Source organism: Moschus berezovskii, chromosome 26, assembly GCF_049115385.1.
Source record: "Moschus berezovskii isolate FMDL1 chromosome 26, NW_MosBer_1.0, whole genome shotgun sequence".
Taxonomy (NCBI): domain Eukaryota; kingdom Metazoa; phylum Chordata; class Mammalia; order Artiodactyla; family Moschidae; genus Moschus; species Moschus berezovskii.
The window spans coordinates 7,937,761-7,963,269 of NC_142485.1; the positions used below are offsets into that span (position 1 = coordinate 7,937,761).

At 45.1% G+C, this 25,509-nt stretch overlaps 1 protein-coding gene across 1 annotated transcript; it reads left to right on the plus strand.

Annotated features, from left to right (window-relative positions):
- Nucleotides 1-11,248: 11,248 nt before the first annotated feature.
- CHRNA6 (cholinergic receptor nicotinic alpha 6 subunit) lies at nt 11,249-24,033 on the plus strand. Its single transcript, XM_088832522.1, is given in 10 exon segments — nt 11,249-11,297; nt 13,474-13,613; nt 19,317-19,361; nt 20,480-20,586; nt 20,687-20,979; nt 20,982-21,053; nt 21,056-21,148; nt 21,151-21,285; nt 21,288-21,658; nt 23,908-24,033. Coding segments are annotated over 10 exon segments (1,431 nt in total).
- Nucleotides 24,034-25,509: the final 1,476 nt, after the last annotated feature.

Here is a 25,509-nt window from a genome sequence, read left to right on the forward strand (position 1 = left end):
GACAATGAAGGACATGATAGAAAGAAAAAAGCAAATGACAGGTGTAATACCAATGATAACATGAGGTCTGAATGGATTAAATAATCCAATCAAAAGGCAGAGAGTGTCAGCCTGTATAAAAAAGAGCATGATCCAACGTGTGCTGTCTGTAAGAGATGCATTTTAAATTCAAAGATAGAAATGGGTTGAAAGCAAAAGAGAGAAAAGATATACTCTGCAAACAACAACCAAAATACAACTGGAGTGGATATATTATCGTCAGACAAAATAGATTTTGAAACAAAATTTTATCAGAGATAAAGAAGGAAATTTAAGAAATAGAAACTGGCCAATCCATCATGGAAATCTAACAAATAAAAAACATATATGAATCTAGTAAGAGAGCACGAAAATAAATGAAAAAACTGGCAGAAACAAAGGGAAAAAGATATATATAATTCAACCGTAATACTTGGAAACTTAAAATCGTACAGTGTATATGATAGTCCTCTGATGGAAAACAATATTTCTTTCTTCAAATAGCAACACTGACTCCTTCCTTATGAGAGTTTTGAGGGAGCTCATTTTTCCCTGTTGAAAGTATCCATCTAAGTGTTATATAATCAAAATTAGTCAAACTTGAAAACACTTTGAGAGATATTTGGTGAATTTTCCAGAGAAAATTCTGGCACCTCTGTAATGTTTCCAACCTTTGAAACTGAAATTTTAAACTATTCAAAGTGATAAGTAGTCATGCAATCTGCATGCAACTTTATTATTGCCTCAACAGACTTATTCTATGTATTTTCTCAAGAAATGTTATTAACTTTACCATGATTTAATATACATCTCAAGACAGTATTTTAATTAAATGGTAAAATTCAGGATTTAAGGTGGCTGCTGTGAGACATTGGAGAAGGAAATGGCAACCCACTCAAGTACTCTTGCCTGGAAAATTCCATGGACAGAAGAGCCTGGTGGGCTGCAGTCCATGGGATCGCTAAGAGTTGGACACGACTGAGCGACTTCACTTTCACTTTTCACTTTCATTCATTGGAGAAGGAAATGGCAACCCACTCCAGTGTTCTTTCCTGGGGAATCCCAGGGACGGGGGAGCCTGGTGGGCTGCCGTCTATGGGGTCGCACGGAGTCGGACACGACTGAAGCGAATTAGCAGCAGCAGCAGCTCTAAGACATAAAAAAGGCAGAGCCAGATAAGGGATACACCGTTGTGGTTGATTCATTTCAGTGTGTGTGTGTGTTTGCTTTTAGCTTTTCTGGGCATCTGGATGTTACCAACTGATAGAAAGTGTGCTCTTATGATTTTTAGAACCTGCTTGGATGGCTTCTTCTCTTTGATCACCCTGCAAGGCCATGGTTGGGTGGGGGCTTTGGGAATACTTAAGCCCGATCATAATACACCGTTAATACTGCTCATTTAATTTGCTTACATTTTTGGAAGGTCTCATTCTAGATGTGATTCTTGACAGCTCTGTTGCATGACCGACTCCCATAACCAATTCTTCATAAGTCTCCGGTATCATTCCCTCTCCAGGTAACGTTTAGGGAAGAGTGTAAAGTGTTAGGGCGACCCTATAAACTGTAGCCCACCAGGCTCCTCTGTCATTGGGATTCTCCAGGCAAGAATACTGCAGTGGGTAGCCATTCCCTTCTCCAGGGGATCTTCCCAACCCAGGGATCGAACCGCATTGCTGGCAGATTCTTTACTGTCTGAGCCACCAGGGAAGGGAAGAAGTGGAATTGATTTAGTAGTGCTCTGATGCCTTCTAATAGAAGGCTACTTCATCAGGCTATTTAGTAACAACACCAGCACACTAGGTTACCACCAAGTATCTGCTCTTGTTTCTGTGGGGCCTTGTGTCCATCTGGCTGTGTCACCTCATCTTAAGGAGAAACAGCAGCCTGGACAGGTAAAGTTACTCCACCAGGGACTCCCTGCGAAGGGGGCCGGTGGTAGATGTCAGCAGATCTCTCAGCCCCACCTGGTACCTCTAGCACACTGCCTTAATGTCCTCTTTTGGGCCACAGTCCACTTCCTTTCCCACAGGTTTGATCTCCTTTAAGAGTTCTGAATAGTCATTGGAATCCTGAGTGTTCAGAGTCCTGAATGTTCATTGGAAAGACTGATGCTGAAGCTGAAACTGAACCTCCAATACTTTGCCACCTGATGCGAAGAACTGACTCATTGGAAAAGACCCTGATGCTGGGCAAGATTGAAGGCAGGAGAAGGGGATGACAGAGGATGAGATGGTTCGATGGCATCACCGACTCCAAGGACATGAGTTTGGGTAATCTCTGGGAGTTGGTGATGGACAGGGAGGCCCAGTGTGCTGCAGTCCATGGGGTCGCAGAGAGTCAGACACGACTGAGCAACTGAACTGAAGAGTTCATCTGTGAGCTGGCATAGTGGGTGAGTGGGCAGGGGCCCACCGTCTGCCCCGAGAGGACTTCGGTGTTTGCCGTGGATACCCGCTCCTCCCGATCATCCCTTCCAGTCTCTTCACACGGCTGCCTCTGGACACGTGTCTCCTGGCAGCCTCCCTCTGCCCAGCTTTCCCAGACACAGACGGGCACGGGGGCCTCGGCCTTTTTCGGGTGACAAAGAGGCAGGAGTTCTGCTATGGGGGCTCCGGAATAGAAGGTGACAGGCTTTGCAGGTGGAGGCTGCTGCTGGGGCCCAGAGCAGAGGGGAAGGCTCTTTGGGCACTCTCTACCTAGCGCCCCTCTCCCTGCCCCATCCCTCCAGCCATCTCCCAGGATCTCAGACCCAGATCCGCTCTGGCTTTGGGGAAGACAGTCGAGCTCAGCAAAGCAGCAGGAACGCCTGGGGCAGCTGAGCTCCTAAGGGAGCACCGACAGCAGCCGGGGTGACAGGCTTGGGGGGCACGCGGCCCTCTGCATGGCTGGGGGCAGGTGTCACTGTGCCATCGGGACCTGGGATTAAGACGATCTCAGTTATACTCCAGCTGGTGACACCTGAGTCCTAAGAGCTCTGTTCCTTAAAGGTTTCACCTGTCCCCAGTCTAAAAAAATAAAAGGCTGAGATAAGATTTAACACCTGCCAGAAAGGGACATTGAGGGAATTATCTTGGAATCAATGATGTTCTATTTTGCTTTTTCATGGACAGAGAATCTTCTGTATGGTGTATATTCTTTGTTACTTGTTGAGATGCTTTTGGTTCCTAATAAGAGGTCATTTTACATTTACATTTTACATTTAAAGTCGCTTAGTCGTGTCCGACTCTTTGCAACCCCTTGGACTATACAGTCCATGGAATTCTCCAGGCCAGAATACTGGAGTGGGTAGCTGTTCCCTTCTCCAGGGGATCTTCCCAACCCAGGGATCAAACCCAGGTCTCCCATATTGCAGGAGGATTCTTCACCAGCTGAGCCATAGTAGGTGGTCAATTTTTGTATATGTGCCATGGGTACTTGAAAAAATAAATATGTATTTTCTATAGGTATATTTCAGTATCTGTCACTGTGCCAGAAGGTAGTAGGACTTGGTCAATGCTGAAGTCAAATGAGCCTTTTTTTCACCTCCAACACGGAGCCTGTATGGCAACTTCAGAATAGGTTTTTGCTTTGTGATGTACAAACGTGCTGGGATGTGTCTGTCCCAGAAACGTCTGACTCTATAATATCAGAGATGTGCTCTGTGGATTGGCTGTGGAGCCTTCTGGCAGCTCTCTGGAGGACTTCCTCAGGGGAGTGGGGTTGACCACCTGCATTGGGATCAGCTTGGGAGCTTTTTAAAGATGCAGTTTCTGGGCCCGACCCCAGGCCTGTGGATCAGAATATCTGAGGGTGAGGCCAGAGTCCGACCTTTGAAGACTGTCTTCCCACCTGGATTCTGAGGAGCTCAGATGTTTGAGAACCATGACAGAGGAGGCTGGCAGGCTGCACTCCATAGGGCTGCAAAGAGTTGGACCCGATGAAGCGACTTAGCATGCATTTACATCAGGAACCGTCATCTAAGTGAGTTTTCAGGTTTTCTTCTTTGAAAGCATAAGAAACCTGTATCACTGGGAAAAGGCACTCTTGCTTCCTGGGTCTTCCCACTGCTCCCCCAGGTCTGTTGAACACCTGGAAATGTTGCTTTATGAAAGAAGAAAGTGAATGTGTGTTGCCCCTGTGGTACATCAGTAGCTGCTATTACATACAATTTCTGATTAGATCCTCATCACAACCCTGTGAGATGCTGTAGTGGGGTACACGGTGGCCCCTAAAACATGTGTCCATGTCCTGACCCCAGTACCTGTGAATGCGACTATCTTCGGTGGGGTTTTATTGGTTGTTATTGTTAGCTATAAATCATTAATCTGAAACGTCTTGAAAATTTATTTATTTTTATTAAAGTGTAGTTGATTTGCAATGTTGTGTTAATTTCTGCTGTACAGCAAAGTGATTCAGTTATATATATATATATATATATATATATATATTTTCTTTTCCATTACACTTTATCACAAGATATTGAATATAGTTCCCTGTGCTATACAGTAGGACCTTGTTGTTTATCCATACTCTGCATAAAAGCTTGCATCTGCTAATCCCAACCTCCAACTCCATTCCTCTCCCAACCCACTTCCCCTTGGTAACCACAAGACTTCTCTATGTCTGTTTCCTGTTTCCATTTCATAGGTAGGTTTGTTTGTATCGTATTTTAGATTCCACATATAAGTAATATTACATGGTACTTGTCTTCATCTGAATTGCTTCATTTATTATGATAATCTCTAGTTACGTCCATGTTACTGCAAATGGCACTGCTTCATCCTTTTTATGGCTGAGTGGTATTCCACTGTATGCATGGACCACGTTTTCTTCATCCATTCACCTGAAATGTGACCTTTTTTGAGAAAGTCTTTACAAGATGTGATTAAAGTGAAGGATCTGGAGATGACTTAGCCCGGATTACCCAGTAGGATCTAAACTGTATGACCACTTTCTTTACAAGGGACCAAAAGGAGACGGCACAGGCAGGCAGGAAAAGGCCATGTCATGACAGAGGCAGAGGGTGGATCGATGCTGCCGCAAGCCAAGGACACCTGGAGCCCCCAGAAACTGGAGGAGAGGATGGATCCTCCCCTCGAGCCTGCAGAGGAAGTGTGCTCCTGCCCATATCTTGACTCTGGACTGCTGGCCTCGGGACTTATGAAAGAAAAACTTCTGCTTATATGAAGCCCCCTGCTGCTGCTAAGTCGCTTCAGTCATGTCCGACTCTGTGTGACCCCATAGATGGCAGCCCACCAGGCTCCCCCGTCCCTGGGATTCTCCAGGCAGGAACAATGGAGTGGGTTGCCATTTCCTTCTCCAATGTGTGAAAGTGAAAAGTGAAAGTGAAGTCGCTCGGTCGTGTCTGACTAGTAGCGACTCCATGGACTGCAGCCTACCAGGCTCCTCTGTCCATGCGATTTTCTAGGCAAGAGTACTGGAGTGGCTTATAAAGCCCCCTAGTTCATGGTAATTTTTTATGGCAGCCCCTGGGAAACTGATACCAATTGGTATTGTTATTTCCATTTCTAATCTTAGAGCTGGATCTGCTGTAGTGGAATACATTCTAGCACCATAACTGCTGGCCCCTAGGACAGTGGTCACCTTGAACTGATTCTTCCTCTGAGGGCATTTATGATTCAAGCACATTTCTTTCTCCTGTGTCAGACCCAGAGATCATTGCTACCCATTTAGTGTAGTGAAAAGTCTGGGGAAGTTAGAAAATTCCCAGTGTCCTGGGCAGGAATCACTCTGGCTGAAAGAGCATGGTACTTAGTGGTGTTCACAGCACAGCCAGCAACAGCACCTCCAAACATGGAAATGCCGTAACCCCACACTCCTGGAGTAGGGAGATCACCTGAGCCCTAAGCAGGGCAATCCCCTGGGCTTTCACTCGTGTCTGGTCCTGTGTCCATCATTTCAACTCCCTGCACAAATTCGCCTTGACCGTCCCAGCTCACATGAGGGACGCACTGGGAATAACAACAAAATTAGTGCTAACCGTGGCCCCTTTCAGTAACAACCCTCTAAAAACACATCAGGTTTATAAAGCATTCATGAATCTAAAAGCACTGGAGTGTAGTTTTAGGGTGAAAGCATTACCTCTAGATTTAGACAGACCTAGATTGGAATCCTAACTCAGCCATGTGGCTGCGACTGTCTGAGTGCCAGTGACCTCACTTAACAAAACTGGGCCTCACTTCTGCGGAATGCCATGTGGATTAAAGCAAAACAGAGATGATGTGGGGCTCAGCCCCGTGATTGGATAGGAAGTGCTGAGAGAGAGCCATCACTGTTATTCAATGTGAACATTGCAACGAGCAACCTACTCTTACTGCTTGACCCCAGCCCAAGCTCTAAGACTTTTTCTATTTCTTAAAATTTACATGGACAAAATGTGGGCGTTGTACAGTTCACTTGAACCTCTTTTATGAGCTATTTATTGAAAGTTTCCCTGTGGTCTAAAATGGCCACATAATTTGAATATTACTCTTTTGCTATTTTATTTTTCTTGTGCAGGAAATGTTAAGGTGGGTGGATTTGAAATGCTACTGACTAGGGATATTAAACACGTGAGTGTTTAATGACAGTTTAAAAAAAAAAGCAAAGCCAAGCATATGGGATCATTAAATTATTGAAGATGTTTTGCTGCAGTGGATTTATAAATAATACATGTTTAAAGGGTTATTTCCTTTACGTTTCTTTAGGGACAACTGAAGAGTCTTCTCGTTTGAGTTTAAAGAGAACTGGCAGTGGGCAAAAGGCCAATGAAATGTCCTTCATGCAATTTCTATGCCCCGTACCCCTGAGACTTCAAATAAGAACACAACCAAGTTTACAGAACCACATCAAACAGTTTCCTTTGTTTGTAGAGCAGAATGAGGCAATAGCTTTAATTTAGCAGCTAGGGAGGGAAAAGCTTAAAATATATTAATAAAAAAGTTTCATATTAACCAGTATCACTTCCCCACCCCCCGAAGAAAACCTCCAAATTGAAGTTTGCTTCTACAGATAAAATCCAAAACGAAAGCCAACAAATTAGTCTCTGAAGCCTATCAATTTCCTGACACATTCGCTTTTTAAAGTGCTAACCCTTTTTTTGCTGCACCATGTGGAAAATCCCAGTGACCACAGATTAAACCCGTGCCCCCTGCCATGGAAGTTCGATGTCTTAACCGCTGGACCACCAGGGAAATCCTAATTTCCTGACATAGTAGCTCTTTAGAATACGTTATTCTGAAAACAGAGAATGTGTAGATGTTGCATGGCTTGTGGTGTCATGTATATTGTTCAGATAAACTGCCATTTTTTGAACCCTTAAAATTATTTTGCCCCAAACAAGACCTGCAATGATATTAACAACGGTGCTCAAAATGGTGACACACATTCTATAAGGAGAATATTAATAAATATTTTATTTATAAATAAATTTATTTACAAATAAAATTAATAAATATTAATAAACATTTAGAATAATATAAGGGCTTCCCTGGTAGCTCAGTTAGTAAACAATCTGCCTGCAGTGCAGGAGACCCAGGTTCAATCCTTGGGTTGGGAAGATCCCCTGGAGAAGGGAATGCAACCCACTCCAGTATTCTTGCCTGGAAAATCCGACGGACAGAGGAGCCTGCCCGGCTAAATAACATGTCACTAAATAACAACAACAACCCAAAAAAAGGAAAAGGGAGGATGCGGAGTGACTGGGGACAGATCCTGGGAAAATGATGGAACCAGTTGCGGTTGCCTCTACCCAGGGCTGCCTCCATAGGTCTGGAACCCCTGGGAATTATATGACACATGGTGTTTGATGCACATGGGTAGGGGCATAGAATTCACAGTCTTTATCAGATATTCATCGTCTTGAAGAAAGTTAAGATCCACATCTTCTTCCTTTTTCCCTTTGGAACTGGCCAAGAGGAAGGAGGAGGTGATGGGGTGCAGGTTAAGTGGGGGAAGAAGAAACACCCTAGCTCTTCCCACGTTAATTAACCTCCCACCTCCAGGCAGCCTTTCCACCTCCATAAACCATGATCAGTAACGTGAAACTTTCAGCTGGTTCAACAAGGTGAAGCAAAAACTAATCACAGAGGTGAAGTTGAAACGGTGCAGCAACATCAGGAAAAGACACACTGTCTTTAAACTTTTATTACTTGAATTAAAAAAAATTTTTTTTGAAAGTGTGCTTGTTTTCCCCTGTATGCTTGGTCTTAGCCTCTTTCTCTGTAATTTTCAAAAATGTTTTGAAGTCCATAATTCAATGACAAAATTCAAGCGTTTTTCTGATAGTGAGGGTATAGTTTAAACATTTTCTTTGAGTGGGAGAATGCATTTACTTTACAAGCTTTTAAAATATACTCTTCCTGAAAATATTTAAAATATATTTTAAAATATTTTAAACATTTTAAGAAATATTTTTAAAAATATATTTAAAATATGTTCCGGGTTTAGATTCACTTAATCGTGTTACTTATTTGTACCGGTAAGAGAATGAGTAAAAATTCCATGAAAAATTGGGTAGAGAGAGATTAAAGGATTTAGTTACCAAATTTAATCACATCCTTCTGATGATGGCAGGTCTCAGGGGATGCTAAGTACTGGGGCCAGAATCCAAATCTGTCTGACTCTTAAGTCCGTGTTCTTTCTTCTGCCTCCTTCACCCCTGGCGAGGTCCCTCTGTGGCGCCCTCCCACCCACAAAGTCGCCCCATCCCCGACTCTGCACCTTAGCACCGGAGACAGATGTCTGCATGCTCCTGGAAGAAAGAAAGGCTGATTCTGGATGAATCCCATCAGAATCCTTCCTCTAGAGGGGCTCTTTAAGCTGACAGGGGATGGCTACAAAGAGGGATGGTTGGACCAAACAAAAGACGTGAGATATCAGTTTTCCTGCGAGACTGCAGTGTGTATCTGTTAGAAAGTATGAAGGACAAATCCATCAAAGCCTGAGAAATAGAAATAGTAGGGAATGTTGTTGGTGCTTTGAAAATAGCCAACCTGGTTTGGGTTTTACCCTAAAAACTAGAGAGGCATAGCCCCATTTTGGGGTATGTGACGGCTTTTCATCCATCACAGTAAAGTGTTATCCAGATACTTTTTCTGCAAACTCCTCACTACATGTGGGCAAAGGACAAAAGCCCCTGTGTTTCAAGGAGACTGACGAACATCTTAAGGTGACATCTGAGGCACCCAGCCCAGCACCTGCTAAAGAAACGATCGTTCTTGCCGGAGATTCAAGGCCAGTGTCATTGTGAGGGAAACCGTTAGTCTAAAGTCTGCACAGTTGCTGAGTGTGGTTTCCGTGATGATGTCATGGAATGCTTGGGTGGGAGGACCCTGGGGCATCATCTTCTGTCTTACTTCTTTTCTTTTCCCTCAGCTTTCGTGAGGTGTAATTGACCAATAGAAAGTGGTGTATACTTCAGGTGTTCAAAGTGACGATTTGACATATGTTATATTGTGAGATGAGCACCACGCTTAGGCTAACGCATCTCTCACATCATCATGATCCGTTTGTGCTGAGGGGGTGGTAAGAACACTTGAGATCTATCTTCTTCGCAAATTTCAAAGATATGGTAACCGTAGTCACTGTGCTATACATTAGATCACTGGCACTTACCCATCTATGACTGAAAGCTGCTGCCCTTCGACTAACAGCGTCCCACCACCCCTATCCCACTTCCTATCATCATGCCATTCTATGCTCTGCTTCTACAAGTCTGGAATTTTTTAGATTCTACATGCACATGAAATCATACAGTATTTGTCTGCCTCTGGCTTATTTCACTGAGCTCAACCTCTCCAGGTTCACCCATGTTGTCGCAAATGGATTTCCTTCTTTTGCATGGCTGAATAATATTCTGTTATATACACACATATATGTGTATCACAACTTCTTCATTCATCCATCACGGGACAGCAGGTTGTCTTCATATCTTGTGAATAATAATGCTGCAACGACCATGGGAGTTCAGATATTGCTCTGAGAAATTCTTTCATTTCCTTTGGATATATTCCCAGAGGTGAGATTGTTAGATCACATGGTAGTCCTAGTTTTAATTTTTTGAGGAGCCTTTCTACTGTTTTCCAGAGTGGCTGCACCAATTTACACTCTAAACACTGTACCGGGATCCCCTTTTCTCCACTAACTGGTTATCTCTTGTGTTCTTACAACATCATCTTGGTAGGTAGGAGGTGATACCTCTCTGTGGTTAGATTCACACTTCCTGGTGATTAGTGAGGCTGAGCCCCGTTTCATATACCCGTTGGCCATCTGTGTCTTAGGAAAAACGTCTATTCAGGTCCTTTGACTATTTCTCAACTGGGATTTATTCATTTGCGCTTGAGTTTTATGAGTTCCTTACATATTTTGGATACGAACCCCTTATTTGATTTGCCAATAAATTCCCCCATTCTGTAGGTTGTCTTCCCATTTTCTGCTAACTCACCCTTAACCAACTCCAAAATCTGGCCAGAAAGCATAATTCATCGGAAAGTTATTGACACAACTTACAGAGGAAAGAAGCGAATGATAAGAAAATGAACTGGTGACAAGGATGTCTAAATAAACGTAGAACAGTCCAGCCGGCCTCCTGTGTTCAGTATTCATTCGTCTCCTTCTCGGGAGGTTGATCTCTAGTCCCTGTAGGACAATCTCTGAGCTCAGAAGGACCAGGCACTAGAAGTCAGACAAAACCAAATTAATTCTGTTCTCCCAGAGCCACACCTATCAGGGACTCCTATTTTAGAACGTTTTCTGGTAACAAGGTTAAGCCCCGATGGGCTAGAGAACGCGGTGAATCAGAATACACGCACCGGGACCTGGCAGGCACTTTCCCTACAGCTGCAGCTCTGGAAAGGTGTCTTCGCTGTCCTCAGGACCGTGGCTGGGAACAGATGCTCGGCAAAGATGCACTAACCACAACAGAGTTTTCTATCCCTCCTCGGGGCTGTCTGCCCAGCCGCCCCTCCTGCTTCTCCTCCTCTTCGCTCCTGCACGAGAAGCGATCTAGGGTGTCAGGAGATGAGATGACTCATCCGATATCAGATTGAGTCCTTTGGGTTTGCCCTTTTGGTTGGCTTCAGCCTCTGATACTGGGAACGGCCGTGTTATATTTGTGAAGGTTTTCATCTCATGGAAGGCACTTGGACTGCAGTGGACTCTGGTGATTTAAAGTCCAGTGTGAGTGGCTGGCTGATAGCTCTTTGTTTTCCATAATCCTTTGACTGGGACAAGAAATCAGAGTGTTTTAATTATGCTGCCCCTGCGTGTCTGGTGGTGTGTATTTGCACTATGCTTTAAAGGTAGGTTTTATTTCTGCTTTTTCTCATATTCCCTTTTTAGCTGCGTGTATATATACTTCTATTTGTGCGCCACTGAGCAGAGATGGGATAGTCCATGGATAAATATGCAGAGTGTTTGTACAGGAGTTACTCCTCAGACAGCTGTTAAGTAACCTATTCATTTTTAATTGGTTGACTTAACATGTAAAATGAGATTGGGGGGAATGGGATGGGGAGGACAAGAAAACATTGTAAACCATAGTTTATTTTATTTTCCTAATAAAAATACACAACAGTAACAATTGTACAGTTTCCTGTCTATCTTTTCCATGGATGTATTCAATTTCTTTTTCTGTATTTATATGTTTTTTCAAAACTGTGGTTTATTAGCCGATACTATTTCTCAATCTATGAAGCCTTCCATTTTGTAGGTAATTGCCTTTGTTTTGGGAAATATGTTCTATTCCTGTCCTGGGGTACATCTCAAGAGGAAGGTCATTCATTTTCAAAGTTAGGACTTAGAAACAGACAGCTGCTGCTCTGTCCATGTCTGCAAAGCCACACCTCCACTTGTGGGTGGCTTCGCAGGGATTTGCTTGTTGATTCATGGAGGGTTCATCTGAAATGTCTCTAAAGAAAAGTAAAATCTTAAAGGAGGAAAATAGGGAACAGGGGGATTTTTGTATTAGCTGTTTTATGGAGAAATATCTCTATCATTATTAATAAAGATGGCAGACAATGATGGCTTATGTCTAAAATTGTTCTTTCCTATCTCAACAGACTTACAGAACAAACTCATTGTTGCCTAGAGGAAGGGGTAGTTAGGGAGTTTGAGATGGACATGTATATGGACACAGCTATATTTAAAATCGATAACCAACGAGGATCTACTGTATAGTACACGGAGCTCTGCTCAGTGTTCTGTGGCAGCCTGGATGGGAAAGTTGTTTAGGGGAGGATGGATACATGGATATGGATGGCTGAGTCCCTTCGCTGTTCACCCGAATCTATCACAACATTTTTAATCGGTTATACCCCAAGACAAAACAAAAAATTCAAGAAAAAATATTGCTCTTTCCCACTGAAATCTAAATGTTTCCATGTTTCCAAATGCATTTGGCGAAGAACAGTTTTTATTCAGCAGTATAACAGCTACCATTTCATCTGTTTTTGCCTAGTAAGTTGTGCAACCCCTTAAATTTTTTTTTTCTTTCAGGACATAAATCCTTTTGGGAAATTTATAGCCTAATATTTCAGGTATGAAATTTGACTTCTATGAGGAAAAATAGGAAAATGGCCTTAATGAGATGAATTATGTCAAATGAAGGCAAGCAACCTACATTTAATGATTTCTTGGGAAAATACAAAAAAAAATGATTACATTATTGTCCGAAACTGAATGACGGAAAGAGCTATTGCTTGAGAACTTTGGGGGTTCCTTAAAAAATATTTCCAGCAAAATTTTCCTTAGAAACTTTGCACGTTCACACATCTCCAAGATAACTGAAGTTGATTTCAAAAAGGAGGAGGGCTTAAGACCCTTATAAACCTGATGGCTATTTGAGTTTGTTTGATGAAGTTTCCCCAGCTACACACCCTTCCGGTTGTAGAAACAAAGGCCAGTCAGGTCAGTCTTCTGACAAGAAAGAGCTGGACTTCTCTCTCTTTTTTTTTTTTAATTTAATTCATGAATTGATTTTTGGCAGCGCTGGGTCCTCACTGCTGTGTGTGGGCTTGCTCTAACTGTGTGGGCTCCTGGCGTGGAGCACAGACTCTAGGGCACACAGGCTTCAGTAGTTGTGGCCACAGGCTTAGTTACCTCATGGCATGCAGGATCTTCCCAGACCAGGGATCGAACTCAGGTCCCCTGCATTGGCAGGAAGAGTCTTACCGTTACACTGAACCACCAGGGAAGTTCAGGACTGTAATTACTAGATCAGCGAGATGGTGAGTTCTGTTCAGCGATGGAGCAGACCCCCCACTTGGAAGTGCTCTTCCCAGCATCGCTTTGTTTACCCTCTCAGCAGTCCTGAGATGCAGGCCCTACTCTTGTCATCTCCATGACAAAGGCGAGGAGCCCGGCCAAGAGGGCCCTGTGACATCCTGGGGGATGCTGATGCCCTGCCCGCCTCCTGGGGAGGGAAGGCCCTGGAACCTCCCCGCCCGCACGTTCTCTGCTTCTCTGTTTGGCCCCAAGGCTGTGCAGGCTGCGCGTCAGAGGAGAGGCTCTTTCACAAGCTGTTTGCTCATTATAATCAGTTCATCAGGCCCATGGAGAACGTTTCCGACCCGATCACCGAGTATTTTGAAGTGGCCATCACGCAGCTGGCCGACGTGGTAAGTGCGAGGGGGTCACCACATACCACATGGCCTCAAAGGGCTCCAATTCTGAGGGGTCCGAGCAATTCCCACTCACTGCATGGGGGTAAATAAAGGGATTTAAAGGAATTCTCTGGCAGTCCAGTGGGCAGTATTCCATGCTGGACTCCAAGGGCCCAGGTTTGCTCTCAGGTCGGGAAACTAAGATCCCACAAACCATGTGGCTCAGCCAAAAAAAAAAGCAAAAACTTAAAAAAAAAAGGAACAAACAAGAATCTACGAAGTGCCTGCCCTTCAAAGCTGGCCCATTGCAAGGGATCTACTCCCCCGAGGATGCTGTCGTTATTTCTGTTCAGTTCAATTCAGTTGCTCAGTCATGCCTGACTCTTTGCGACCCCATGGACTACAGCACGCCAGGCTTCCCTGTCCATCACCAACTCCCAGAGTTTACTCAAACTCATGTCCATTGAGTTGGTGATGCCATCCAACTATCTCATCCTCTGTCGTCCCCTTCTCCTCCCACCTTCAATCTTTCCAAACATCAGGGTCTTTTCAAATGAGTCAGTTCTTCACAACAGGTGGCCAGAGTATTGGAGTTTCAGCTTTAGCATCAGTCCTTCCAATGAATATTCAGGACTGATTTCCTTTAGGATGGACTGGTTGGATCTCCTTGCCATCCAAGGGACTCTCAAGAGTCTTACCCAACACCACAGTTCAAAAGCATCAATTCTTTGGTGCTCAGCTTTCTTTATAGTCCAACTCTCACATCCATACATGACCACTGGAAAAACCATAGCTTTGACTAGACAGACCTTTGTTGGCAAAGTAATATATTTATTTCTGTTAAGGTAGTGTATTTCTGGAAATGCTCTCCGAACCAGTTTATGAAGCCAAGAGGCGAAGGAGGGGCAGTTGAAGGGGGAATACAAAAGGAGTTGACTTCGTTGTGCACCTATTATGTACCAGTGTCTACATTTCGCGGTTGTCGTTTGCATCTTATAGCTGGGGAGACAGAAGCTCAGGTCAGCCACGTTCCCAACGACACGTGATCACAGATGGCAGCTCTGCAGTTCCGTCAAGCCTGTTTAACCCCAACGCTCATGCCTGCTTTACTCTACAGATGAATTTCTCTAAGTCTCCTGTATTACAGAATAAAGGAAAAATTCACTTTCTTTTATACAGGGTCCCATCAAGTCCTGAGAAGCAGATGGGTGTTTGGAGGTCTTCCCTTAAATTAATTGGTACCCTGTTCAAGGGCAGGGAGGACGAGAGTTCCTTGTTTTGAACATCTTGGCACCTAGGTGCTGCAGAGGAGGTGTGGGGCCTTGTGCCCCAGTATTGGGTGGGTTCTGGACTCTAAGGTGTGGCAGGGGTGGGCTGTCACGAGGCTCTGGACGTGGACCAAATTCTAGGGATAGGCAGGCTCCTGAGGGGCATGCAGAGCATCTGTGAGACAGTGGTGTACAGACAGACGGCACATGGACAGGGGTGGGGGGCAGCCCCAGACAGGGAGGAGTCCTCCTTCTGCTCAGCTTTGCTTGGGAGAAACGGTGGTGGCTCCACGTGCGCCTAGGGGGAAGTCCTCGGATAAGGATGTGAAGTCTTGGGCCCACCCACCGTGCTTCTCCAGCCCATGCTTCCCAGGGGGCTGGGCTGATCCTCGCCCCTCCTCTGGCTTCTGGCCCTGGCTGGAAGTGTGTATATGCTGGTAAACACTGATTTTAAAAAATAAGCCAGATGTTTTCTCCCATCTAGATGGGATCACTCATTCTTTTTATTTTTTTTAATTATCATTGAGTCCATTGGTTCCTTTATTTAAAATGATTTTACGCACTTATTTATTTTTGACTGTGCTAAATAAACTTATTCATTTAGGCTTCATTGCTGCTCGAGCTTGTCTCTAGTTGCGGCTAGCAGGGGTTACTCTAGTTATGGTGCGAGGGCTTCTCACGGGGGTGGTTTCTCTGCTGTGGAGCACGGGCTCTAGGGTGAGTCGGCTTCAGCAGCTGTGGCTCACGGGCTCTGGAGCACAGACTAGGTAGTTGCGGCGCACGATCTGCCATCTGCGATCCCTGATCAGGGATCGAACCCGTGTCTCCTGCACTAGCAAGTGGATTCTTTACCACTGAGCCACCAGGGAAGCCCCCACTCATTCCTTTAATAAATGTTAAAATGCTGTATTAATTTCTGTTGTATAGCAAAGTGATTCAGTTAGATACATATTATATATATATACATTAAAAATGTTATTTTCCACTATGATTTTCATAGGCGATTATGCTATACCGTAGAATCTGTTGCTTATTCATTCTATACTGAATAAACTACTTCTGCTAGCCCCAACTTCCCACTTTCTCATTTTTAATGTAAGCATTTAGCTGCAAATTTTATTCTCAGAACTGTTTTTATCTGTGTTCTTCATATTTTGATATATTATGGTTTTGTTCCCACTCATTTCTATGTATTTCAAAAGCTTCCCTTTGAGACCTTCTCTTTGACTCATGGATTATTTAGAAATTTAATTTCCATGGATTTAGAGACTTCCCTGTTGTCTTTTTGTTATTGATTTCTAGTTTGATTCCTTTATGGTAAGAAGCGCACTATGATTCCAACCTTTTAACATTTTTGAGGTTTGTTTGATGGCTTATGATAAGGATATAATCTATCTTGGTTAAAATTCCATTCATGCTTGAAAAAGGGTGTATTCTGCTGTTTTTGAGTGGCGTGTCTATATACATCGGTAATCCTGTTGTTCAGATTTTTCCCTATTTTGGCTGATTTCTGTCAAGTAATTCTCTTGGCTGCTGGGAATCTCTAACTATAACTGGGGGTTTATCTGTTTCTTCTTTCAGCTCTATCAGTTTCTGCTTCATATTATTCTGTTTTTGGTGCATACAGTTCGGGTCAGTAGGTCTTCCTGTAGGATTAAATCTTCTGTCATTACTTAATGTCCCTTTTTGTCTTTAGAAATTTTTTTCCTCTGAGTTACTTTGTCCGATATTGCTATCACAGTCCTAATTAGTATTTTGGCGGCTACCTGTTCTCATGCGGAGCACCATAAGTCCCTGTGGGCCATATGCATGGTTCCCACTGAGTCATGGGGAGGCCTGAGGGTGACTGTGATGCAATAAAGCCCAGGCGTGCAATTACCAGCTCCCTTCTAGAAGATTCTAGGCCGTCTGCTGCTGTCTGAGCCTCATGCTTGGCCTTAGAGCACCAGAGAGCTCTACACAGAAGGGTGTTTGCTGCTGCATAGAATGACCATGGCCGCAAAGTTTACTGCTGAAGGATCTTCAGAATAGGAGTGTTTCTACTGCCCCCCTCGGAGCCAGGACAGAGCCCCTGGCCTGTGTTTTTGGTGGCCTGGCATACCTGAAATGACAAACCTGAAGGATTTCAAAACGTAGCCCACCTGGCCTTTCTGATCTCAGCCTCTGAACTTGTTGCTGCTGCTCCAGAATCAAGTCCACTTAAAATTGTAATTCCCATCCTTTAATTCAATCACGGTGTCAACTCATTTATTTTCCCAAGAGAGAGACACAGGGTGATGGTTCCAAGAATGTGGGGTGGCGTTGTGGGGTCTGGGCCTCCTTCGCCCACACTGTCTGATAGCAGTTCCCATGGCCATTGGTGTGGTCTGACGCTGGGTGGAGAATGAGACTTTCCCGACCAGGTCCTGATGCATAAATGTGGCTGAAATCTCTGGGGATGTCTACCCTCCATGAAACAGGCCCACATCACCTGCAGCTCCAGGATGTGGAAGTACAGATGGGAAGAAGGGATGCTGGATGATATTGCCGGCTGATTTTAATTCTCTGAACACAACGTTCTAGTCCACAGTGTGCTCTGGTTCTCTGAACAGTATATTAGTGGACAGAGAGGAAGCAGTCTTTGGAAGATGTTTATAACTGTTACCTCTGAGACCTTCCTGGAATGCAGAGCTAGTCCGCTCCTGACTGACAGCCGATGGATTTATTGACACGGCCCCTGCTGGAATCTGCAGGTCACAAGGTGACCCTCCTATGAGCAGAAGGCACTGTCCTTAGACTTGGGTAATTGTAAACTCATGGACAAGTATAGTCTATTTCTTTGCCTGCTCTGACCAATAGAAAGCCGTTAAGGAAACTCCTTTGAAAACCCTGGGGCTTACCGTGACTTGACACAAACCTTTTCGAAGGAGGAAGCTGATGAGGTCTCCATGTAGCGTTTTCTCGGGAGCATGGGGAGCTGCAGAGCAGCTCAGCGAATGACAGTGGGCTGGTGTCTAACCTTGGCTACCGCTCCCTCAGTGGTGAGCTGTTCTCTCTGGAAGGTGCTCATGTGTCTGTGGGAGAAACGTTGGTAAGCGTCGGGAACCCACTGCTGGCACTGGTGACCATCAACAGCCTCCTAGCGTCACACTGTGAGGTTCTGGATGTGTCTGTGGTAGCTACTCCACTGGGAGGCAGTAGCTACTAGGAACACATTATATTTGGGATGTCAGCCTGGAATGCGTTTCTTCCAGAGAGCTCTGTGACCCTTTGCAGGTCATTTAGGTACTTACTGAAACCATCTCCTCAGAGAAGCCCTCCTGCTTTACCCTGTCTAAAAGAAATGTGTATGCACGTGCGCGCGCACACACACACACACACACCACTCAATCCCTCTTTATTTTTTCCTGGAGGACTTATCACTGTCTTACATTATGTGTGTGTGTGTGTTAGTTGCTCAGTCGTGTCTGACCGTTTGTGACCCCATGGACTGTAGCCCGCCAGGCTCCTCTGTCCATAGGGATTCTCCAGACAAGAACGCTGAGTGGGTTACCATTGCCTTTTCCAGGGGATCTTTCCAACTCAGGGATCGAACATGGGTCTCTTGCATTGCAGGCAGATTCTTTACCATCTGAACCACCAGGGAAGCATCTTACATTGTATCATATGTCTATTTCTTATTTTCTGTCTCCCCAGATAATAGCTTAGATACACACATGTGTGTTTGTCGCTTAGTCGTGTCTGACTGTTTGCATGGATTGTAGCCCACCAGGTTCCTCTGTCCATGGGATTTCCCAGGCAAGAATACTGGAGTGGGTTGTCATCCCCTCCTCCGTTAGACACACATAGGTAGGGGTGTTTTCCAATACTGGTGATTTCTGTAACCCCAGCATTTATAGAGCACATAGTAGGTACTTAATAAATACTTGTTAATGAATGAGTGAAGCAATCGGCAGTGGCTTGGGCGGGAGTGGCAGATGTGTGGTGGGGAGTGGCAGGATCCAGCTAGAAGGCTCCATGATGAGCTGAGCTGACACCTCGAGAGGTGGCTGGACTCAGGACTGAGAGCCCAGAGGGTGCTGGGGCACGGCTGGGGAAGATCACAAAAGCAGTGATGCCCTCCACCACCTGCTGGATGCCCCCCCCCTCCATTCTCTCCCTTCTTTCCTTTCACGAGATCAGAAGGCTTTGTGGGCTGCAGAGGTCAGAAAGCCTTCACAGAAAAAGCGAAGCTTCAGTCGGATTTGAAAGAGAGCAGTAAAGCCACATTTCCCTTTGAAGTCAACAGGGTGGAGACCGGTGTGGAGATAGTGTATTTTTGGCTGATTTTTGTAAGTTGCCTTCTCAGTCTTCTTTGCTTTCCTCCATCAGCACGGACTAGCTCAGGTCTTTCCAGTTGTGATTTTTGCTCTAAGATCCACTTCTATCAGCAGGTACATTTGGGGCTAAAAACACTGTTTCCTCTTCCCAGGATGAAGTGAACCAGATCATGGAAACCAACTTGCGGTTACGTCACGTATGTGTCTGTGTCACTTCCTTTCCTCTGGGAACTGTGTCACTGACATGCCAGTTTAATAATGTCCGGTGGATAAAATCCACTAGCACTCCCTCTTTCCATCTCCAGTTTATGACAGTATAAAATGTTATCTATCTCCAAAGCCCAAAGTTCAATCTGGTAACAACTGCCTGGCTGCAAGCTTCAGGTGCAGAAGCTAGTGACAAAGTTCTCACTGACTCTGTCCTTTGAAGATTTCCGCTCTCAGGTCTCCTATTTTTGCTTGTATCTTGAGCTCCAGAGCCAGATGCTTACCCACTCTTTGATTCTGCTCTGTCTTAGATTCCCACTATTTGGTTTAATCAGTCATGCCATCTTATTCTTCCTTTTTCTCTTAATATTTTATGCACACTTTGTAATAAACCTATCATTCTATTATCTTTTTATGATTAGAGATGGATTGCTACTAGAGACTGAACATAGTCTATGGAATGTGGAAACTGAGTCTATAAACTTGACCAGCTAATCAACAATCAATAGATACATATCTAGTGGATGACCTATTTTTGCCCCAATCAGCTCAGCCACCTTGTTCCCCTTGAGTTTAATCTCCCAGCTTTTGTTAGAAACCAAAGTAAAGTGAAAGTCGCTCAGTCATGTCCGACTCTTTGCGACATAGTCCATGGAATTCTCCAGGCCAGAATACTGGAGTGGGTTAGTTTTTCCCTTCAATCTTCCCAACCCAGGGATTGAACCCAGGTCTCCCACATTGCAGGTGGATTCTTTACCAACTGAGCCACCAGGGAAGCCCAAGAATACCGGAGTGGGTAGCCTATCCCTTCTCCCAGTGGATCTTCCCAACTCAGGAATCAAACCAGGGTCTCCTGCATTGTGCATTTCCACATTCCAAGAACTATGTTCAATCTCTAGTAACAGTTGGCTTCTAATCGTAAAAGGTAGTATGATGATAGGTTTATTGAAAGTCTGCATAAAAGATTAAGAGCAAAAGGAAGAATCAGAGGGAATGACTGATTAAACCATGTACTCTTCAAATAAAAACCTTTTCAAAAAACTGTTGAACAAATATAGGATTAACATATTAGAAGTAAGTGAAGAATTTTAAAAACTATTTCCTTTAGATCTGGAATGATTATAAACTGCATTGGGACCCCACGGAATATGACGGCATTGAGACTCTCCGTGTTCCTGCCGAGATGATCTGGAAGCCTGACATTGTTCTCTACAAGTATGTGCACCTGACAGCCAGTCTTTCTCCAAAGCTGCCTTTGGTGCAGGCGGACCCGAAGCACGGGGGAGTCACTAACGGTGTCTGATTTGCTTTGCAGTGCGGTCGGCGACTTCCAAGTCGAAGGCAAGACAAAAGCTCTTCTTAAACACGATGGCATGATAACGTGGACTCCACCAGCGATTTTTAAGAGTTCCTGTCCTATGGACATCACTTTCTTCCCTTTTGACCATCAAAATTGTTCCCTGAGATTCGGTTCCTGGACTTAGGACAAAGCTGAAATTTACCTTCTAATCGTTGGCTCTAAAGTGGACATGAACGAGTTTTGGGAGAACAGTGAGTGGGAAGTTGTCGACGCTTCTGGCTACAAGCATCACATAAAGTACAACTGCTGTGAGAGATATACACGGACATCAGCTACTCTTTCTATGTCAGGAGACTGCCGATGTTTTACGCCGTCAATCTGATCACCCCTGTCTGTTTATCTCACTTTTTACCGAGCTGGTCTTCTGCCTCCCTTCTGACTGTGGTGAAAAGGTGACGCTGTGCGTCTCCGTGCTGCTCCCCTGACTGTATTTTTGCCGGTGATCACAGAAACCATCCCGTCCAGGTCCCTCGTGATCCCCCTGGTGGGCGAGTCCCTGCTCTTCACTGTGGCCTTCGTCACCCTGTCCATCGGGGTGACAGTGTTTGTGCTGAACATCGCACCCCGGCCACTCACGACATGCCCACGTGGATGAAGGCGGTCTTCCTCCGGCTGTTGCCCCAGATCCTGATGATGAAGAGGCCTCTGGACAAGATGAAGGAGGCAGGAGCTGATGGGAGCCCCAAAGGAGTCTCCAGCAGGCCTGCCAAAGTCAAGTTTAATCATCACAAAGAGCCCAGATGTCTTAAGGAATGCTGCCACTGTCGCAGATCCGGGGAACCTGCCGTCAGCCAAAGATTAAGTCATCAGCCTTTACAGTGGGTGGCTGAAAATTCGGAGCTCTTGCCTGAAGTCAAGGACGTCATCGACAATGTTCATTTCATAGCGGAAAACATGAAGAACCAAAATGAGACAAAGGAGGTAAATGCGTGAGTTCTCTAGCCTGTCCACCCGCGGCAGTCCTAGGGGCCCTGCGTAGAACCTTAGTCAGAACTCCAGTGTGAGTTCTGTTTGTAAGACAGCCGGAGAGTGGGTGCCCTGAGATCCAGCTCTGTGAGGCTGCAGTTATGGGTGAACTGCCCTGGTGAAGGGATGGGGTGAGGGGTAGCCTCAGAGCAAATCTTTGCCTCCAGAAATGTCAACTCAAGTGAAATCTGGTTAAAATAAACACTCAGGGCAGTCTCGGTTAGTTAGACTGAGCGCCCCTGCTTAAGGAAGGCTGGGAGAGGGAAGAGCCAGCCGAGGGACAGGACGGAATGCTACAGCTCCAATCGCACTCACTAGACCTGACAGGGATCCAGGTGCAGGTTGAATGAGCTTCGGGGATATTTTTAGCATCAACTCCGGCGGCTCCTGCTGCCCAGGGCCTAACTATAGCAGGACAGACCTCCCCATACTCCAAAGAGAGAGCTCAAGAAATGTATGCCAACTTTCCATTCCATCACGGTGACTAGCTAGGCGCCTCTGAAAACTCATGCCAGGGGTCTGGGTCTGACCTGATGGCAGCTGCCAGCGTCCATATCTCCTGACGAAAGGACATCGCAGACCTAAAGTTCGCCCATTGGGACCAGGGAGGACACTGAGTACGTGTCACACAGGTGGAGGGGGGCTTGTGTCAGGAGCAGGCGAGCCTGGGACTCCCTTCTGTGAGGACACCTTCGTCAAACCCAGGGGACAGTTTCTCTGACTTCAGCACCGCCCGGCAGGGCTCTTGGAGGTTGGGAGCAGGAAGGGCAGGAGAGATGTAAGGAATTCTCCACACTAGTGTGATGCCAGGGTCTAGAGGGCTGCTGGCTCCTGATGGGGGACCGTCATCCTGCAGGGCTTACCCTGGACTTGCCGCAGGGCCAGGAGGTTCCATGGTGCTCATGACGAGAGTGGGTGAAAAATGTCCCTGCTCTATCAGTTAACAATGGATGCTGCAGCCATCAAGCCATCAGTCACTGCCATCACCCCCAGCTGTGCACCCCGAGGGGCCTCAGGATAGAGAAATTGGGATACTGGCCCTAGATAGTTAAGGTGCACATCCAAGGAATGATTTCCGTAAGCCCAGACTCTTGCTTCTTCCCACCTATAGAAAAGCAGTAAATTCATTAACTTGAGATGTATGGTTTTCCTTAATCAACAGTAATCTTTTTAAAAACTTAAAAAACAATTGAAGGATAGTTGACTTATAACATTGTGCTAGTTTCTGCTGTACAGCAAAGTGACTCAGTTATACATATATACATTCTTTTAAAATATTCTTTTCCATTATGATTTATCCCAGGAGATTGGGTAGGGAGGAGCCAGGATATATAGGAGGTTTTGCAACAAAAAGTAGGCAGTTGAAACATCAAAGGATGACTGTGGCAGGCAAATGCAGCAGAATGTTCTGCAACATCATCTTCTGATACTCTGACTACCTGGACTTTGTTACAAAATCTCCCTATTATCCTGGCTCCTCCCTTACCTCTTCAGGGCAGTCCCTCAGAGCCATCTCAGAGGCTGCTTCCCAGGCTTGAAGCCCTCAGAAGATCCACCGAATAGAACAGAACTCTCAAGGGGATGGGAGGGAGGTTCAAGAGGGAGAGCCTTACTTTTATATAATTATGACTGATTCGAGTTGCTGTACAACAGAAACCAACACAATATTGTAAAGCAATTTTCCTCCAATTAAAAATAAATTAATTCTCAACTTTCAGATTGTGTTTTTTTCTCAGTTAATGCGAGAATGGAGCAATCTGAGCAGCTCTTTCAGGGCTGCTACTTGCAACCAGGCTGGAGAAGGGAATGACAACCCACTCCAGTATTCTTGCCTGGAAAATCCCACAGACAGAGGAAGCTGGCAGGCTACAGTCCACGGGGTCGCAAAGAATCAGACATGACTGAGCGATTTACACACACACACACACACACACACAGTTGCAGTCAGGAGAGCCCAGTGAGCCCCGCAGAAGCCTGCTAACTCTGCAGCCCTCTGCCCCAGGACTGATGGCGTACACACACCCTCCATCTGCAGACAAACAGATGTTCTCTGTGTACAGTATGGAGGAGACATGGGTTAACCAGAATCGTCGGGATACTTGCTTTAAAATTGTCGGCAAATCTGTGCAAAGGAAGCAGCTTATTTATGAAACAGAGCTTATCTCCCATGGTTTTCAGTTTTTACAGATGCTTGACATTTTGTCTTAGAGGACGACTGGAAATACGTGGCCATGGTGGTAGACAGGGTGTTCCTGTGGGTGTTTATAATCGTCTGTGTGTTTGGAACTGCAGGGCTGTTTCTCCAGCCGCTCCTGGGGAACACAGGGCATTTGTAAGGATGGATTTTCCCTTCATCTTCAGAAACGTACAGATGCTGTGTTTATTCCCCCATCACCAAGAAACAGAAAACTTCCCACCAGGTCCCCATCTAGATAGAAAAAGAGGGCCTTACTGCCAATGGCAAGCCTGGATGCCCTCCCTTGGGGGTGCAGAGGGGTGCTTCAAGACCCCAGGGTCTGGGACCTGATGCCAGAACCCAGAGCTGGCAGCCCCCTCAGGCTTCTCTTGTCTGTACACGTTTGGCTTCCGGGGATATGATCGACCCACAGTCCAGTGAGACATGGAATCAAAGTAGAGCCACGCTAAGAGGTGTTCTTCTGCTTCTCCGGTTTATATACTTCTCGGTATAACGACACCTGCCAGACATGCAGCTTTGGACCTTGGACTTGCTGACACTTGCAGCACCTGTGACCTTGTGTACTCTTGCTTTCTCGTGCTTGTCTCTGTGATGTGGAGCCCACCCTGTGGCATTATTTCACACAGTCATTGGTAAAAAGGAACAGCAGGTAGTCAGTCTACCCTTTGAAAAACTTATTGAAGTCTAGTTGATTTTTAATGTCGTGTGAGTTTCTGCCACACAGCAAAGTGACTCAGTTATACACACACACACACACACACACACACACATCTGTTCTTTTCCAGGTTCTTTTCCATTGTGGTTTATCGTAGATATGAATGTAGTTCCCTGTGATGTACAGTAGGATCTTGTTTACCCATTCTATATATATCCCATTTGCTAATCCCCAACTCCCAGTCCTTCCCGCCCCGCCACCATTCCCCTGTATGTAATTAAATTCATCTGGCAAGAGACGTCAGAAGTGACCAGCACTGTGGGAGGCATGCCGTGGACTCAGAAATAGGCTCTGTCCACACACTTAGAGCTTTTTAGGAAAAGTCGTAAACACGGAAATCTCCAGGGCCAGGTGTCATGTGGGGAGTGTAACCAGAGCTGTGCAAACAGAGCGTGGTGAGCTCTGGCTGGCAGACCTGGAGCAACCTTTGCCGTGGGTGCAAACGGTATCTCTCCTCTTTAGCCGTTTCCACTTGTTCTGTGTAGCTGAGACTGAAAATAAAAGTGTTTCTTCTCGAAGGAATAGTGATCTTGTATCTTTCGGAGTATTTCCTTTTTCTGAGAGGGAGAACCTTGGATATTCTGTTTTATTCTACTCTCACTTATTATCTTATTTTTTGTATACACTTATCATAACAATTTTAAAGATGCATTTTAAAGTAGAAAAAAGAAAAACTACCCTGACACAGGAACTAGTTTCATTTTGCCTTTTTCATTGGAGTCCCTGTCTAAAGGCACATGTAATTGAACACCTCAGGTTTACCGTTCAGTTTTATATTTTGCTATTTTCTCAACATCATGTCAGCAGCTTTTCTCCATGATGGTGTGCCGTCTTGAAGTATAATTTTTGTGATTGCATAATCTCTGTTGTGTTGATACAGTACAACTTCTATTTCTGATA